The sequence below is a fragment of the Talpa europaea genome (assembly GCF_964194135.1).
Source record: "Talpa europaea genome assembly, chromosome: 4".
NCBI lineage: Eukaryota > Metazoa > Chordata > Mammalia > Eulipotyphla > Talpidae > Talpa > Talpa europaea.
The window spans coordinates 123,185,704-123,205,789 of NC_140070.1; the positions used below are offsets into that span (position 1 = coordinate 123,185,704).

Sequence of the window (20,086 nt, forward strand, 5' to 3'; positions counted from 1 at the left end):
CCTTTGGTATAAAGAATTTTATTATTTGGTCTGTCCCATGTCTACATGTTCCACCTCTCTTCTGGTGTGATTTCTGGAAAGACAGTTTGACATTGAGGCAGCAGGTGTCTGGTCCATTTAACACTCTCCTCTAAACAGTCTCAAACATATAAACATTTTCAAACAAACAAGTACATTGGTTAAAATGATTGGTTAAAAAAGTAAGGTAGTTTCAATTTTCAAATGAAAATATGTGCACACAGAAATTCAGATGAAAATGGATTTCTTGAATTATCTAGCTAATTACCTCCAGTATCTCCCTTGCCTTGAGCATATAAGCATTACTTATGGTAGGAAGAGTTGACCCTTATAAATCAATTAATCGATACTGATGAATTCTTTCCCCTCAACTTTAGCTTTCCTTTAAACTGAGATTAGGGTTATGCTCATCCATAAAAAGTGAAGACTCTGGCAATGCAAAATGGGAAGTGGTGTGAGTGTTGTTTTAGGTAGAGAAAATTCACATGAAATATTCTTAGGATATGTTTTCTAAAGGGAATTGCTTTATCCAAGACAAGAAGAACCTTTCTGAAATCAATTTCTTAAGGTAAGCTAAAAGTTTCAGCTGTCACCTAATAGACAGAATGCTGGGGTTTCTGGGAATACTGGATGCTATAGCCATTCAAGAATAATGTCAATATGAAAAACTTCATTTGAGAGAAACAGTGAAGCATAAGAACAACACACTCTTAGAGAGTAGCACTGTATTTTCCACATAAAATTAGAGGTATGACTTCTGCATTTTCATCTAAGGCACAACTAAGGATTAAGAAAAAAATATCAAAAAATATCAAATATCACAGATTTAAGGAGTTTTTCATTGATCAAAACAATTTCGTTCATAGAATGTACTTTTTGTCAGTGGCAGAAATAACAATTTGATGCTTTTTAAGATATTTTGAGTTTCAAAGAGAAGCTTTGCTACTTTCGTGTGGAAATTATATTTAGTATTCCATGAAAACTGCCTTACAGCAAGGAACTTCAGCAAAGATACAAGAAGGAAGAATAATGTGATATGCTTTCATTTTAGAGTAGTTCTGTTTCATTTTTTCCACAGAAACAATACAGGAAGAAATAAATATTTTCTCCCTCATAAGACATACATCACTCCTGAAATTTCTACAAAATCAACTGAGGCAAATTAGGGGTTTCAAACCTAGTCACCTTATAAGTTGTTTGGAAAAAATTTGCATTTAAATTGCTCTGTGCAGCTACCTTGAGATTTTCCCCTGGAATGTTTATGGCTCTTTTTTTTCATTAATACTTAAAAAAATACAGTTTCATAACCAGTGTATTACTACATCTAGTTTTGTTAAGAACAGGCACTTCATGTCATAAAATAGAAACATTCAAAGAGGTTTTGGTCAACCAATCACTCAGAGTACACCAATTCTTCATATTGAATACTTAATAGTGAAAGTAATCTGAAACCATATCAAATCTCTGCTTCCATTATGGAAACTAGGTCATTAATAGCTCTAATATGGGGAATGGCAGCTGTTCCTGTGTTTTATCCATAGGAGCAAAGATTGTCCAAAAATACTTGGAACACCCCCCCAAATATTTATTTATTTATATCAGATTTCTTTCAATAGATAAATCTCAAGTATCATTTCAATAACTTGTTTTAACATATTCATATATGCAAATATAAGAAAAATATTAAATGTGCAAAATGCTCTTCCTATATGTACATTAAAAATACACAGTAACAATAGCTTTAGTTTTCTAAAAAAAAAAAAGCCATTGGGGAAAAAAGTCTTCAATTTTAGAAGAGCTGGTCAGATTAGAGTTTTTTGCTTGAGGAATTGTAAACAAACTTTTTAAAATGCTGAGAGTTTTCTCAGTTCTTTCCATCCAAGACACTCTCAAACACATCAAGTCCTGCTTTGAAGTAAACCTGAGCTGAATTAATGCTGTTCAACACCTCTGACAGGGCTTCTTGAAGGGTTTCATTTGATGCAAGAGATTTGCAGTGCTCCCAAGCCTCCAGCAGTATGGAAAACTGGCTTGTCTTCTCATCAAGGTGATACAGGATATTTCTAAAAAGAAATATGAAATGTGTGGATTTTTTACACATAAATGCTATTTTCATGTTAAACATTGTAACAAATATTTCCATGAAGTAGTAATGTTTGCAATAAATTAGGAATGCATTACAGAAATACAATGTCAGGATTTTCAACCTCTAATGAATTAATAGATATAGATTTGATCATCAAAAATTTCCCAGTGATGAGAAAAAGAGAATGATACACAATGTAGCTCCTGATAGAAGCACACACTGCCATCATGAAAGAGAATAAAGTAGCTGTTAGTTAAAAACAAGCAAACAAACAAACAAACCTGAAACTGAATCTATGAGGCTTCTAAATCCAATTGCTAATAAATATAAGGATGAGAAATATGTAAAATTTTACTGTGGTATGTCATCGGTAAAATACATACTGGGATAAACTCTATAGAGCAAAAGATAGGCACTGAGGTCACCTAATCCCCTTGCCAGACCCCTGAAAGTTATCTCTTTTTCTTACATATTCAAATGGATTCTGATGATATGCAGGTCCTCATTGAAGTGAGATACTTGATCCTAAAATATGTCACTTTGGTATGAGGACAATATTGAGCTGAAGACAATCAAAGCCTAACAGTTTCAGGAAAAGTTATTTTTAGTTCTCTTTAATTGCCTAAAATAAATGAGATTGAGACCAACTGATACTAACTTATTACTAGAGATAACTTTTTACATCACTTATTTTACATGATGTTATTTATCTGCATGGTACAGCAAACACATGTTTACGGGACATCTGCTCTTGCCATCTCCCTGCGAATGGTCTTCCCTCCTTTTAAGTACCAGATTCCTACCCCTTCTCCTTAGCTCAGGATGACCCATGAATCTTGACTGACTAAAGATTGTGTTTGGGTCGCATATTATCTTTGGTACACCAATATACATAAAATTAAATTTGCTTTTCTCCTGTTAATCTGTTTCATGTCAATGTGATCATTAAAACTGGTTAAGAACTTGCAAGGGGAAAAAGGAAAACTTTTCCACCCTTACACCATCTTTTCAGTGTTTTTTCTTCTAAGTTGTGGTCCCTAATCCCATATTTTCAATATATATCGCCATCTCTCAATTCAGGGTTGAAAAATATTTTACATTTTTATTGAGTGAAAGGAAGTGTCATGAACATAGAAGGTCTTGAATCCTGGAGATTTAATATACTTACATTTTTGCAGCCTTACATCAGTGATGGGGACTTAGTAGAACCTCAAAAATGTCAGTGTCAATTATATCAATTTAGGTAACTTAGCATTTTAATCATTAATTAACTTTAAAACAACAGATTTTTAGTACATGGTATGTGGTAATTGGGACAGAAAATCCGTGAACTCAGTTATTTCATTTTTTTTCACCTGAAACATATCATTTGAAATGAAACCTGTCCATAATAATTGGGTATTCGTGAACTTAGTGGCCATGAGTTTAATAGAGCAGTATAAGAAAGATACTCTCAAGATTCCAAATATTCCTGAATTCAGCTATAAACCTTGCACTAAGAAACACATTCCCTAGATGTGGGTGAAAATTATCTTCCAAATGGGGTTCTAAGTGAGTTCTGAGCACTGCTCTGACTATGAGAAAAACACAGAGCTTCTTCCAGAAGTAGACACTCTATAAGCATTTCTCTTCTAGTCCAAGAGTATTAATATATTTTTTAAAGATTTTTTTATTTATACAAGAACTGGGGTACAGGCCAGATGCGTGAGAGGGTGAGAGGATTCACCAGAGACAAAGTGGGGAACAGAACAGGCAGACTGAGGAATTACACTGCTGAGGGTAGCAGCGGGCGAGAGAGGAGAGGTCTGCTTGCCATGTGGGTTGCTCTCTGGCTGGCAGGGATCGAACCAGCACTGCAGAGGCTACAGCCAGCTTCACAGTGCTGCGCTCAACTGCCTGCACCACCAGGGAGGACCCTAAGAGTATTAATATTAAAGAGATTTTCAGAAGAAGCATTTGAAACATGCTAAACTAATCATATAAGAAATTACATATGAATATACATGTATGTGTTTGTGCTTTTCATGTGTAAAAGTTAAGTTGTTCTGGTTATAGCAAAATGAAAAAATAACGGGAATAACAAAATACCTTATGAAAGTTTGCCTCCATTATAGTTATATCAATTTTATATCACTAAAGAGGGAAAAAAGAAAAGAAACCAAATAATACACAGGAAACAATGCAACCATGACTTTTTTCCCAAATGGTGATGAAATTGTCTTCAGTAGTCTCAAGTATTCTACATGACAGAAAATAATTGGAAGCTACTTACTTCATATTAACATAATCTTTGAATTGACAAATTTTTTTAAGAGGAGTGGGGTTTTAGTGTAAGGATACTTATCAATCACATTTAAATTTATAGCAAATCATGTAAACATATATATGTAATATGTTTGCATACATGCATATATGATGAAAAATCATCAGAGTGAAGTAATATGCATGTGTGTATATATGACAAAAGCCAGGTTTAATAATGAAGGTATTCTGAGAGTAAAAACAGTTAATAATATGTATTTTAAGTACTCCATCATTGAAAAAAACACACTCTTGTGGACAATTAAACCTGCTTTACCAGCAAAAAAAGAAAAAGAAAATGAGACTAATAATAAAATATTTAATTATATTTCATAGTTATTTTTTGGAAAATATATTTCCAGAATTCCAGAGAACAGTAGATATTTTGAGAACTTTAGCCTGATCATTATGCTGGCCAAAAAACAAAAAAACAAAAAAACAAACAAACAAACAAACAAAAAACCACCAACAACAAAAACAAAAAGCATAAACTGGTTTTCCATAAATACCCCTAAAATGAGTTTTACCACTGCAATTTATATATTACAGGGAGCATGTTTAATGATTTGGAGGTTGTTATGGTGACTTTTCCACATTTTTTTAAACCTACAGGAATGCAATAAATTCTTACATATACATTCTATGGTTATTAAATGTTAACTATTATTAATATTCAATTTAATGATAAGATATTAATAAAACATGCTCATAAAGGTTACAGGATTAATCCCTCAATGACAATGCATTTAAAAATGAACTCTGTCTCTAGCATATTTATGTAAAATTTCAGTTATAGCTACTATAAAATATCTAGAAAAGAGGTAATGTAGAAGAATAAAAATACATCCTAAAAAGAATGTTTAGCTCTAAAGCTGAAGAAATACAATGATCACTGGTTTGTTTGTTTTAACTAGAAAGCAATACATATTTCTTAAAGACCAATGCACTGAAGCCTGCAGTGTGCCACCATTTACTTTCTCTAACAAATCAACATGCTTTCATAATGACTATAAACAAGTCACATGCATAGAAATGTTTCTTTTTGGGTTTGCAAAATTGTGTAAGGAAAATATAAACATATTTTCCATATGCTATATGATTCAAGAAGTAGGCTGTGGCAAGTGATTATGTAAAATAAACATTCCTATCCATTTCTACTCAAATAGTATACAAATCAGCATAAAACTATAGATACTGAGATTCTAGTTGAAGATAAGTGACTAGTATACTTTATCATAATTTAAGAGAAAAACTGCATTTGAGCTAGCAACTGATATAATTTAAAAGGTACTTTTTTTTTTAATAATACAAGGTTTTTCAATCTTGATAGATTGCTTTACCTTGAAAACAAATTAGAGGAAACAAAAATATCTTCTGTAAATTTTCATGAGATGGGTAGTTTCTCCTGATTTTTAGAAGTAGCTCACCTTTTCCTATTTATTTTCTTGTGTAATGCTTTCTTTGTGTAAAATGCCTTTGGCTTTCTGTTTATATAAAATAAATTTCTGTTTTGGGTGCCCTTTTCAAAAAAAATACAACATTGTGTTGTGTTATTTTTAATATCTGAATGGAAGATGAAAGCAAACCCAGCCACATTTATACATTTCATCATATAAATTTCCAAGTATTTGTTAGTTTTAAGAATTTTCTTCCATTTTCAATCATTAACTCTAAATACCCAAGGATCATCCCTAGAATCAAAACCAGTCTTGTACCATTTATTTTTTTAATTTTTTTAAAGATTTATTTTTTATTTATACAAGAGCTAGGGTACAAGCCAGATGCGCCGAAGGGTGAGAGGATTCACCAGAGACAGAGCAGGGAACATAACAGGCAGACTGATGAAATACACTGCTGAGGTGAGCAGCAGGCGAGACAGGAGGGGTCTGCTCACCATGTGGGTTGCTCCGATGCTGGTGGGGGAAGCCCTACCATTTTTTAATTATGAAAATGATTCCTGCCTTTACAAATATTTCAATTATATCAATGCTTCCAGTGAAATCTTATAAGACAAAAAGCTCTTTGCTCTTTCATGCAGTGTCATCACAATTGAACTTCCATAAAAAAAGACTCAACAATTTATACTACTGCATCAGAGTACCCAAATGTGTCTCTCCCTTTAAATTGATAGACCCATATATTTCAGGGTAGGACAGACTCAGACAACAGCCAGTCAAAAATGACACCTATCTGGCAGGAAAACAGGATGGAAAGTCAGAAACTATACAGAAGGGAATTCCTGCCCATAGCACATCCTTTACAACAACAAAGAATTTCTATTTCTTAGTGAAACACTCCTGGACTTACATAAACTGGCTTCAGTCCAATTCAGAAAACTTTCCTTACAGAAAGAATGAACTGTGTTATTAATTTAATAAATCACCATCTTGTTTGCCTACACAAAACATGTATCTTAGTATGGCATGTAGAGCATCATACCTAATTAAATTATTATTTAACTGAAATCATTGTAGTAGTTATCATGCTTAAAATAACATTAATTCCACCCTCATGCCTATATTCCCTCATCTGTAACAATTTAGATCTTATAAATGTAATTCATACAGTCATCCTGACCCACACACAACACAAGGATGTTTCTAAAAGGAAAGTGTAATACATTATTGATGACACTAATGAAATTAAAACACACATCACTCATTTTAACAGGTCTGTTTCAATGACACATCATGGTGACCAGGAAAGAGCAATGCCAAACTCAGAAATCTAATTATTTCTGACCACATCACGGAAGGAAACCAACCATCTTTACTGTGCCGACAATTTTTTTTCTATTTAACTAAAGCAAAGGAAAACTGAAAAAGTGAATTTTGAAACAATGGCATCTAAAGTCTTTATGAGACATTTCCTTGCACATGAATTAGCAAATTAATGATGGAAATGATAAGGAAGTGTTCCTTCCTCTATTCATAAAGGTGCACAGGATGTCACCCATTCTAAGCTTGAATAGACATTCATTACACCCCATGTTGAGAAACTTCTAAGTTAAATCACATTAAATAATAAAGTCACATCTTGGAATACAATTATAGTTAATGTAGTTTTTACTAGCTCTTTTTAGGGATTATAGTTACTTTACTCCATAGTTCTCAGTGGATTGATATTTTTACCAACATTAGAAAATATTTAATTGGAATGTCATATCCATGAGAATTCACAACATACACACGGCTATGCTATTTAAAATACAAATATCTTTTTAGCTAAATTTGAATTTTATTTATACTGCCTAAAGCAGAATGAAAGTTAAGACCCTCGTTGATATTGCCAAGTCAGCAACTCATCTCTGGAGAAAACTGAGGCTGAAAAATGTATGTTTTGTCTCTAGAAATAGCCACAATTATTCTTTTCCCTACTTACAGGTTGCATAAAATATGAGTTCTAGTTCATTTCACCAAGAGGTGAAGTCCAATTCCCTACTTCTTAAATCTGGCTTGGTCTTAATATTTGATTTGACCAATAGGATGCAGCATATATGGTGAGTCTTAGCCTCAAAAGATCTTGTGTGCATTCTCTCTCTCTCTCTCTCTCTCTCTCTCTCTCTCTCTCTCTCTCTCTCTCTCTCAGAATCCCTATGAAGTCACTATGTGAATAATTCTTGGTTACTTTCTGGAAGAAGAGAGAACTCATGGAACAAAGAAATTTCTTCAGCTGAGGTCTTCCAATACTAGGTAGCCCTCAGGCAAGCTGGCAGCAGAAGCACCAGTTGCAGACATACATACAGCCAAGTGATACCCCAGCCTGGCCAAGACTAGAAAAATTTCCTAACTGGGTTCCAAAAGGGCCATATTGAATAATTATTGGCATGATAGTTTTTTTTAGTCACTAAATTTGGGATGATTTCCAATGGAAAATAGATAATTGATAAAATTTCTTAGTTTTCTTCCTTGTAAAAAAAGGAAGAGTTCACATTGTTATGTTGCCATAGGCATTCATTATTTATTCTCTCTTAATAGCACTGACAGAGTACAATGTGTGATAGAGATGCTACACAGTTCTTAAATGACTGGCTGAATTCAGAAGATACTGTTGAAAAATTGTACCAAATGGTACTCATTAGGTATGCATCACAAAATTTAGATACCCATGTGATTCATTAGAAATTTTGAAATCTCTTTACAGAGTACCAGTTGAAATTTTTCCACTAGGGGCCTCCCTGGTGGTGCAAGTGGTTAAGCGCAGCACTGTGAAGCTTTCCACAAAACAGTTTCTGCAGCACAAGTTCGATCCCTAGCCAGTACCCCAGTTCTTGTATGCATAAATAAAAATCTTTAAAAAAAAAAGGAAGTTTTCCACTAAACATAAAAAATAAGTTAATACTCTGTTTTATTTAAAAATATAGATCATCTTGCTGAGACACATCTCAAAAAACTGACAAAATAACTTTTGTCTATTTCTATTATGATTAAATATAAAATAAAGCAGAGAACAGTAGAGAATAATGGTATTCTATAGTTACTGTCTCAGTATTTCTCTGTCAATATAACTACATTGTTTCTTAAAATTGTCCTGAGAAAGAGGATATTTTTTAAAGATATTCAAGGGTGACAGCCTTGCACAGCACAGTGCTTGATGATTTACAGATGGGTGAAGAGGAAATTATTCCCTATACCTCTGAGTTCTTAGGCCACTCAAGCAAACAAATTAACATTGGACAGATTATTAGGAGGGAAGAAAATAAATTTAATTACGTGCCTGTGGAGAATCCACATAGATGTAAATTCCAAAGCCTACAGGGCCAAATGAAGGTATGTGTCCCTGCCCTAAGGAAGGTGATAAAAGCCTGGGGATTCAATGAGATGGGGGAGTGGAACTCTATGAGAAGACCAGATACCCTGTATTTGGATGGTTGCCCCATCATACAGATAGGTTTCTTTAATAGAAAAACAAATCTGGTAAAAATATGAATAAGCAATAATACCTCCAAATTTCATTCTTCTCAATAGTTTAAAGGAATGATACAAAATTTTCACAAACCTCTAGCTAAAAATAATCCACATCCCGAAGTTATACATCTTGAGAAGACCCATTTGGAACACCTTGGGGAGGATTATCCTTCATTTACCCACCAAGAAAACTTACATTTCTGTAGTCAAAAACCATTCATTAAATCAGAAGGGGAGATAGAAATCAGAAAAAGATGCACACAGCCCTTAGCCCATTCAGAATTTGAAGACGATGGTGGTATTACTGACCTCATTTTTAACACTCATGTAATTATTTTCTTATTTCTATTTCAGTTTCATTACTGCTATTTCCTTTCCAACTTATAACTATATGTCTGGCTAAAAACTCAATATTTGAATAGCTTTCCTAGTTTGAACTTATCTGAAATTAATGTTTTCATAGTAGTTTAGTGCCTACTCATCAGCAGGGATGACTTGTCACCTTCCAAGGACAACTTTATTTGAATACTCTGCAGGCACTTGACAATTTCCATAAGAAGCATTTTATTTAATTTATCACACAAATATTTGCATTTGCCCTTTCTCAATTGTTCTTTTCTTCATTACCTTTAATAAATAGCAATGCTGAGACCATGAAACCAAATAATATAGGTATTTAACTTTTTTCATTCATTTTTGATTCTAATATTGAAAAGGATATGAACTATTTATTTTAAAAAGTTCACTCCAAAGGCAAAAGTTTATAATTTAGACTATGTCTATTTAAACAAAATGAGTGATGAGTTAATATTGATCTTTTTGCTTACTCTACTCAACAACCATTATTAAATACCTTACATTGAGTAAGTCACTGTGTTGCTTGCTCAGAGTTATAATGTTTATAGTCTATGCTGAAAATCAAGCAAATAATAAATTAAAATATTATTTTAATGTATTTTAATATAAATCATTTAAAATAGTATATGGTATGAAATTATTTTATTTTATATTTTACAATATGATTCACTTTTTATGTATAGGTTAGCAAATTCTTTGTTATGAATGCATTTGTGTATCTCATCTCTCTAGCTATATCATATACTGTTTATAGGATATAGTAAAAACTTTGTCTATTATATTCAGTGTACACCATATGCCTTTTAGTTTATGGGAAAGCTCCAAGTGTAGACTTTAATGACATCAATTTAACTTGGGTTATCCGGTTGCAGTTGCCTTAATATTGATTCAGATAATATAGTTCTAAGTCAACATAAGGTAGCTCTTTAGTCAAGTAGATTGTTTCAGCAATGGAATATAGCCAAATCTCAGAAGTAGGATTCTAAGAGCAGCAGATTCTTGTTTTACTGACAAAAAAATCACCCAAAGCTAACCATTTTACTATTTTTGAACAGTTTGGGTAACAGAGATTAAATCTGTAAAAGATCCTTTTTTTCCACCAAGAGGGATATCAACCTTTGCATGATAGCTGGAAGGCAGAACTGAGAGACAGAAAAATATTTATATCTTGGTCATAAGATAGAGATATGAACTAAGCCAACCTAAAAATCTAGTCTTCCTCTTGAATTTCAATTGTCTGAGTCAAGTTACTTTACTCTTGGAGCTAGTTTGAGTAAGGCCTCCTGGTACTCTCAATGCATCCAGATACACAGTACTTATTGATTATATAATTAACATTGATAATATGGTTAATGAAAACACATTTATTTGTTCTTAACAAATATATAGTTTCATTTGACCTGAAGAATTTTGATAAATGACATTTGAAAATGACTACCTAAAAAGTCAAAAGTGTATTTTTTTTTCTTAAGAGCAAATATATTTTAAAGATGATTTGAAAACTTCAAAGTCAAAAAAACCCACAATGTTTGTTCAAGTAATAAATGTTGATCACACTGTTTGTTATGCTTTAAATGCTTTAATATAAAACTATTCTCAAAATCTTTAAAGATTACCTTTCACATTTTACAGAATTGTTACACTTACTAACTTACTGAACATTCCTTTTGAAAATGTGACAAAAATATTCTAGAGAACAGCCTGTGATTCCAACCATGGATGTCAAAGGGTTCACATGTCAATGTAAGTATACATTGGTCTATACTGGTCAAAAAGTAATCGTCTACCTTAAGGGAAATTTTAATTTGTTGAAAGTGTTTAGATGATATGACCTTACTTATATGAGAATATGGAAACTACTGAATTTATAATACATAGAACAAATAGTAGTTGCCAGAGGCAAAGGTGGGTTTGCAGGAGGGGGATGAAAGAGGTGAATATGGTCAAGATACAAACTTCCATAAATTCTAGTAATAAGTAATAAGTCTTGGGAATGTAATGTACATGTTGATGAGTATAGTTAATAATGTTTTATTTTATATTTGAAAGTAGCTGAAAGAGTAGATCTTAAAGTTCTTATCATATACAAAAAAATCATAACTAAATGAGGTGATAGATGCTAACTAAACTTACTGTGGTAATCATTTTCAAAATATACATATATCAAATCATGCTTTACAACTTATAATAACATAATATTATATATCAATTATTTCTCAATTCAACTGGAACTAAATAAATATTAAACTAAATTTTAAAAAGCATATATATATCTGAATACATACATATCTACTTTCAATAAATTAATTATATAAATACATAGCTGCACTGAAGTGATAGAAAAATTTGAGAACCAGGCAGTAATCAAGAGAAGTTGAGTATCATAGAACACTACCAAGATCTGAAATAACTGATTGGCTCCATTGTACTGAAAATTCCTAGAAGCAATAGTACAGCCTCTTGATATTTGCTAGACCACTGTAAGCATCTTGATCTGCAACTAGCATAAATAAAATTAAACTATACCCACATCCTTGCCTCACTTCTTTCAGATTTAAAGACCTGGAAGAATTCATCCAATTTGCTGAGCTTAGACCATAAATCTATACTCTCACTCGGAAACAAAATATCTGAACATATATACCTTCAATGAGGGAAGGAGGATGAGCCTTTTTATCCCTCAGACTCTCTCACGTAGGAAAAAAGTTCTGATATCAGAGAGTTAAAAACAAATCTTAAAACAGCAACCCATAAAAATATATACTAGACCAGTGTTGGGAAGGGAAAATTTATTTCTACAGTATTCTCTTGGAATTACCCTGTGTATTTTGCTTTACTGCATGACATTTATCTTTTTATATTAATTGTAAGCAAGAATTCTGGAATATTTCAGAGGTGGTTATCAAATTGAAGGCATAAGAATAACCTGAGAAACTTTTATGTTTAAGAGATTCAGATGTAATGAGTCAGAAATGCTTACAGGTATTTACATTTTTTGCCTCTCCCTTACTTAAACCTGTCAGGTCATACCCACATGCACTCGACAATCTCCTCCTGTGAGTTTTGTATTTACCAAGAAGTCTTGCTTTGTTCTCAAATGAGTTTTGTTCAATGATATGTATTATTTATATACAATTATAGAATATATAATTAACATTATGTTAATAGCCATTAAATGTAAAAGTAAGTAATTTCTGTGAAAGTAAAACAGAATGCTTTGGAAAGACTCACAAATCTTAATTCATAAAAAAATGTTGAATTATCTGTGAAGAAAGAAATAAAAATATTATTAACAAGGGCTGGAAGGATATGATGGGCTACAAAAGAATCAGAAAAGTGGTCTCAGTTCCAATGGGATTTTTGAGTCTTTAGGTAAGTTGTTCAGCGTGTATAGTTTAAGAGCTTCTGACTTTTGCATTTGTAGCTATCATACTTAAGAATAAAAACAAACCCTAAATGTCAAAGATTCTACAGTTTTCTTGTTCTCAAAGACCTCAAAGTGGGAAAATAAATTTCTAATAATTTTGCATGTCTTATCTTTCCTTTATCAGGAGGAGACAATTTGGAGATGTTGAAGAAATTCTGTCTAAACTGTAAAGATATTGAAAAGTAATGAATTGATAAAGGTTTGAATGAATATAGTATATTAAATAATGTTTTGTTTTTCCACATTTAATAATTTCTTACCTTGCACAATGATTTGAATAAGACATCATCATTTTTTCCAAGATATATATCTGGATGCCTAACTAGCAACAATTACAAGTTTAATGGCTAGTAGCTTAAAATCAAACTGAAATATAGACTGTTTCCCCACAATTTTAGAAACACAAAATAATCAAATTAAAATAAAAAGAATAGTGTGTAAATATTTACATAAATGTGTGTATATATGTGTATGTGTATATATACACATATATATATGTGTGTAGCACATGTGTGTGTGTGTGTGTGTGTATAATTTCTGCCAATTTGAGAAACAACTAGAAGGTTGACAGGTTCAAATTTCAAGCAAGTACATGAAATTTATCTTTTATTTTTAATTAAAATTTCAGATCTTATATTCTTAAAAGTTAACGTTGACTACAAATTCAAGTTATTTATTTCAAAGTTAAATAAGAAATCCAAACAAAGAAGTCTAGGTACTTGCAGTACAAATTGACTTCAACACTAAACTCTTCTCTACTATAAAAATAATCAAAATTGGGGCCTCCCCGGTGGCGTAGCGGTTGAGCGCTGGGTTGCGAAGCTGCCCATGGCATCTGCGGCGCCGGTTCGATCCCCAGCTGCTCCCCGGCCACCGGAGGAGGGTCCCACATGGCGCGCAGACCTCTCCTGCCGCCCACTGCTCCCCTCAGCAGTGTACTTCGGTCCTTCTGCCTGCTCTGCTCCCCACTCTGGCTCTGGTGAATTCTCTCACCCTCCCACACTTCTGACTGTACCCAGTGTATGTATAAACAAACAAACAAATTAATAAATAAAAACATGCCTCTATAAAAAAAAATAATCAAAATTATTGAACAGTTCAACCCAAAGGCAAGTTATACTCATGACAAGGAAAATGCAAAAATGATATTTTAATCCTTAAAATAAATCATTTGTGATACAGTGTACTCACCACAGAACCATTTTAATGATATATAGTCTTCATCTTGCAAAATGTTGACATTACATTTTTTAAAAAAGTTTTCATTAAAACTCTCTACCTACCCCGTACAGCCAGGTAAGCATTGCTTTCCCTTTTTAATAAAATGTAAAAGTTTTATTCCCTTTCCAAATGAGAATAAAGTACAGTGATAACAATTATTACTGCTACTATTGAACAGCTGTGAATGAACAAATACTTTGAGGATAAGCCATACCAGCTTTGCCCTCCTGTGGTTTTATTAGCACATGAAGCACCAGCTCAGGAAAAAATCTTATGTATAACAACATTCTCGAACCATTTCTTTTTCATTCTTGCTATTTTAGTATTTATTAGCTTGCCCATGCATTTTGTGAGAGGTATATATTTGCATATATGTTTTTATGTGTAAATACATGAAAATTTATATACATACATTTATTTGTGAATGAAATATTTACATATTCATAAATATATATGTTTTTGTTATAGGCAGAGAGAGACAGAAAAAAAATGATGCATGTAATTGTCACATAATGACTAAGCAGGGAAAAGTCTAAATTTTATGTTCTCCTAAATCATATAATTGAACAGCAAACTTTTTTATACTATATAAAATACTGTACTTCTCAGCAATAAAATCAATAGGAATACAAGACAATCTAAACTAAACAAATGTGGGGCCTCCCTTGTGGCATAGGGGTTAAGTCTGTGCTATCACCAATATGAGTTGGATCCCCAGCCAAGGCATTAACCCACATGGTGCAGCAGACCTCTCCTGTCTCCCTTGCTGCTCCCCTCAGCAGTATATTTCAGTAAGTCTGCCTGTTCACAGGGCTATACCCAAGATGATAAAGCACACATTGTATAAAAATGAAGAATGATGTAAAAAATATATAAAATAATAAAAAAGGCAAAAAAAAAAGTCTGCCTGTTCTGCTTCTCAGTCTCTCTGGTGAATCCTCTCAAATCGCCCTCCAAAACTCTGGCCTATACCCAGGTCTTCTATGCATAAATGCAAAAATATTAAAAAAAAAACTAAACAAATGTATGATAGTCTATGAAATAAAAGTCTAAATGCATTGTTTAGGGACAGCACATTAATTATGTGAAGACAGAAAACCTTTACTGGCTGTAGAACAATACCATATCAGCCTGCCTCGATATCTTTTCCCAAATCTCCATGTTCTTCTATTTCAAGAGTAATCTCAAATCTTAAAATTCATTATACTTGCTTCATCAAACTAAGGCATTATTTACATAATTTTAATCATCCTACTTGATTGCACAATGTGAGATTCATCTGAACAACAAAGTTTATATACTTTATGCTACAAAAGTCCAGTTGTGATATTTATTTACTGAGAAAGGGTAATATAAAGAAAGGAAATTCTTGAAAGAAAACATGAATTCTATCCAAAACATGAATTAAATCCAGATAATAAAACACAGAAAGGGGAAAAATGTAAATACTAAATGGACAGGATCAAAGTCTTGTCCATCAGAGTCTAAAGGCTATAACACTAAGTTTCTCGAAATCTCACTACTACTTCTGCTCTACGATCTGAAGCATATTAATGTTATTTAACTTCGCTTAAACTATTCTTCCTTGCCTGTAAAATAGGAAATAATACTACTTACAATTTCTAATTTTTGAAATAACAAACTCATATGTGAAATGCCTAGCCAGATCCTGGAAGATACAGTAAATATTTTGTAAGGGATAGCACTGTTATTATTTGACATTTCTGGGCTTTCTTCCTTGGGCTCATACCTTATTTCACTCTACCCCAAAATTCTCAACTCACTTTGTCCTTAGTGTCACAGAAGTAAGAGATCATTAGGCAACTTCTGCTGCCCAGGAAACTGTTCATCCAACTCTTTTGTTCATCCTTGTTCAATCAACAAGGAAAAGATCATTTTGAAAAATTTGTTAAGAATAGATCTTCTCCTGTAATAATCTATACAATCTGTCCTATTATATTTGATCACAACTTTTATTATCAAAAAATCAATCTATTCACTTTTGCTATATTCTGCTTCATTAATGCTGCTTTTCATAAAGATGGATGATAGCAATTAGATAGACAGATACATACATACATACACACAAACATAATTTTTTTCTTGATGACAAATAAGGAAAAAAAATCTGTCACTCAAGCTTGTTTCAAAGGGAATGATCCTTCTTCCACATTCCTCATAACTCAATCAACCACATGACTTTAGATTTTCTTCTATAAGAAGGTCTTAATACTTTAGTCAGAAATATGTTGGGTACAGGGCCTCCCTGGTGGTGCAAGGGCTTAAGTTGCAGCACTCTGAAGCTATCCACAGCCACTGCAGCACAGCACAAGTTCCAATCCCAGCCAGCTTAGGAGCTAACCCACATGGTGCAGCAGACCTCTCAAGTCTCTCTTGCTGCTCCCCTCAGCAGTGCATTTCAGTCAGTCTGACTGCTCTGTTCCCCACTCTGTCTCTAGTGAATCTTCTCACCCTCTGCACTTCTGGCCTGTACTCCAGTTCTGATATGTATAAATAAATAAATCTTCCAAAAAAAAGAAATATGTTTGGTACAAAAGAAAAAAAAAACCTTATTTTAAAATGTGTATTCAGGTCTGAATAAATAACTGCCCAACAGGGATGATACGCACACACATATACTCACTCACTCACATACTGCTACAATTTATTAACTATTTGGAAAAAGTTGTGCTGAAGTCCACTGGTAAACTGATAAAAGCAGATGTTTGTATTTATAATTTTTTTTTAAAGATTTATTTATTTATTTATATAAGCACTGGGTACAGTCAGAAGCCCAGGAGGGCGTGAGAATTCTCCAGAGCCAGAGCAGGGAGCAGAGCAGGCAGAAGGACCGAAGTACACTGTTGAGGGGAGCAGCGAGCGCCAGGAAGAGTTCTGCACGCTATGTGGGACCCTCCTCCGGTGGCCGGTGGCCGCCTGGGAGCATCCGGGGATCAAACCGGGGCAGCAGAGGCTGCCGGCAGCTTTGCAACCCAGCGCTCAACCGTTGCGCCACTGGGGAGGCCCTGTATTTATAATTTTTAAAGGATCATGGTCAATTAATGAATAAAATCGATGTATTTTTTGACTTGGAATATGGGAGTAGACTTTTAGATGTATTAATGAAAAGACAGAATTCTTGTATTCTGAAAAAAATAAATTTGATGTATTTTAGAAAGGAGGTAGATTATTCATGTTTTGCCAACAATCAAAGGCAAAGTCTATTGATTTCTCCTCAATGTAATCATGATAGGTAGTTAATTGTTTTAAAAATTATATTTTTTTAATTGAGGTAACAGTTTACAACATTGATTTTGATTTAGGGGTATAGATTCACACTTCTTCAGTTTTATCATAGCACTAATAACTCAACATTGTGTTCTTTGTGTCTCCTTAGGCAAAGTTCTTCAAGAACAGAGAATATCTTATTCATTTACTATTCCCCCAGAATTCCAACAAGTAGATAATGAATAAACATTATTGCATGAAATAATAATTGTGACAATTGATAATATATTTGAAAATCATATTTTTTTAGATTTATTTTATTTATTTATACATGCAAGAACTGGGAGCAGGCCAGAGGTGTAGGGTGGGTGAGAGGATTCACCAGAGACAGAGTGGGCAGCAGAACAGGCAGACTGACTGCAATACACTGCTAAGACAAGCAGCAGGCGAGTCAGGAGAGATCTGCTGCACCATGTGGGTTAGTTCCCTGGCAGGAGATTAAACTTATGCTACAGTGGCCGCCAATAGATTCACAGTGCTGAGAGTTCACTCCCTGCACCACCAGGGAGGACCCAAAATATTGTATATTTTAGAAAACCAGAATGTGTTGCCCCAAAATATGCCACATTGGCATAGAAATTGTTTGAACTGAAAACAAATGAGAAATTGTATCCTTCTCCAGCTGTTAATCACTGTAGATGAATCTAGACTGTTATCAGTCCAGAGACAAAGCAAAGCCTTCCTAAAGCAATGCTTGTCATCCATTGGTTTACCCTACATATTTACCTTCTCACAATTTGCCTCCTTTGGAAGGATAAAACCATTTTGGTTTTTTTTTTGGGGTCCTGTCAGTTCTCTACAACATCTTTTTATTTCTTCTTTAGATGCTATGTAAGCCTAAATTCTAACTACCCCTTTTAGTTAATGCATAGCTAAGTTTTTCTTGTATGCTTGTGTGCTTCATGTGTTGATTAAATTCTGTTTATCTCTTATCTGTCTTTATCAGGGTCCTAGCTGGCATGACTGTGAGGGTAGAAAAAATGGTTTTCTTTTTTTTTTTTTTTTAAAGATTTATTTTTATTTATTTATACAAGCACTGGGTACAGTCAGAATCACGGGAGGGTGAGAGAATTCACCAGAGCCAGAGCGGGGAGCAGAGCAGGCAGAAGGACCGAAGTACACTGCTGAGGGGAGCAGCGGGCGGCAGGAGAGGTCTGCGCGCCATGTGGGACCCTCCTCTGGTGGCCGGGGAGCAGTCAGGGATCGAACCGGCGCTGCAGAGGCCGCGGGCAGCTTCTCAACCCAGCGCTCAACCGCTGCGCCACCGGGGAAGCCCAAAAAATGGTTTTCTTTCCTTCCCTATAGTGCCCTTGGCAATATTCTAAGCATTTTGTATATTTTAATTCATTTAATCCTCAAAACAACTTAATTCAAAGTAAACCATCTTTATACCCAATGTATAGGGAAGGAAACTGAGCACAGATAAGCTTGCCCAACAGCAATCACACAGCTTTTAAGTAGTAGAGCCAAGATTCAGAAAAGTACATGATTTAAGGATTTTAAGCTTTATGCTTTTCTCTGTTTTTGGATTTCTGCTAAATCATATTCCAAATATTAAGCTTGAAATTCTTGGCTGACGGACCAAAAAAAAAAATTTCAAAAACAGTAAAAGTGTTTTACCAAATTGCCATAGTATATCAAACTCAAACTTTATAATAATTCATAGCTTCATCAGTATAACAGCAAAAAAATTTTGTTCTTTACTCTATGACAATGATTCTCTTTCAAAATCAAGTTAGTAGTCAGAGATATTTGCCTGAGGATGTTTTCTAACAAGAGGCAATTGATCATAATAATCATCACTTCTAGACCTACCCTGAACACTTCAAATCTGTGTCTTTTTTAATGTAAAAATAATGTTGAACCGCAGGAATTTTTAGAGAATAAGGACACTGTCTAAAAGCAAGTTAAAAAAAAAAAAAGATAGGACCTTCAAGGATTGTTATATTGTTAGCTGTTAGAATGAGGGGTACTTTGAGACCCCCAAACCTGCCTTCTCTAAGCCATCCTTTGCATAAAGACAGACATACTCTTAGTGCATAAGACCTTCAATAGAAAAGAACTTTAATACAAACAGTATGTAATATAGACAAGAGAAAGAATATAGTTAAAGCAGTTTCTAATTAAACACCCAAAGTTATCCATCCCCTCATTGGTAAATGCTCAATCAAATAAGGTTTGCCCAAATATGGCCATTGAGACCCAAAAGCTTGCCACAAATTTAAAGCACCTTCTGGTGGGGAACCATAAATAGGGTCAGAAGGGACCACGTAAGTCTGGGAGGCAAAGAGTAAAATCAAAATCCAAGGCAAGATAATTCCTGTCATTGTCAGCCTTCCCACGTCTCTCACCCAATCTCTGTCTCTTTCAAGTATCTCCTTTCCTGGCCCCCAAGTTCATGGTACAATTTCAAGGTTGAAAAGCAAGCACAGCTTCTTCACATGTCTTTCTGCTCCATTTGCCTCTTCATTCTCCTTTCTT

The 20,086-nt window shown here is 33.8% G+C and overlaps 1 protein-coding gene across 1 annotated transcript in view; it reads right to left on the reverse strand.

Annotated features, from left to right (window-relative positions):
* Nucleotides 1-1,775: 1,775 nt before the first annotated feature.
* The window catches only part of NAALADL2 (N-acetylated alpha-linked acidic dipeptidase like 2), an 881,821-nt gene continuing 863,510 nt past the window's right edge, over nt 1,776-20,086 (reverse strand). Inside the window, exon 14 of the mRNA XM_084231106.1 lies at nt 1,776-2,081. Within this exon, the coding sequence (XP_084087232.1) occupies nt 1,883-2,081 (199 nt within the window). The 3' untranslated portion in view covers nt 1,776-1,882. The remainder of the gene's footprint in view (nt 2,082-20,086) is intronic.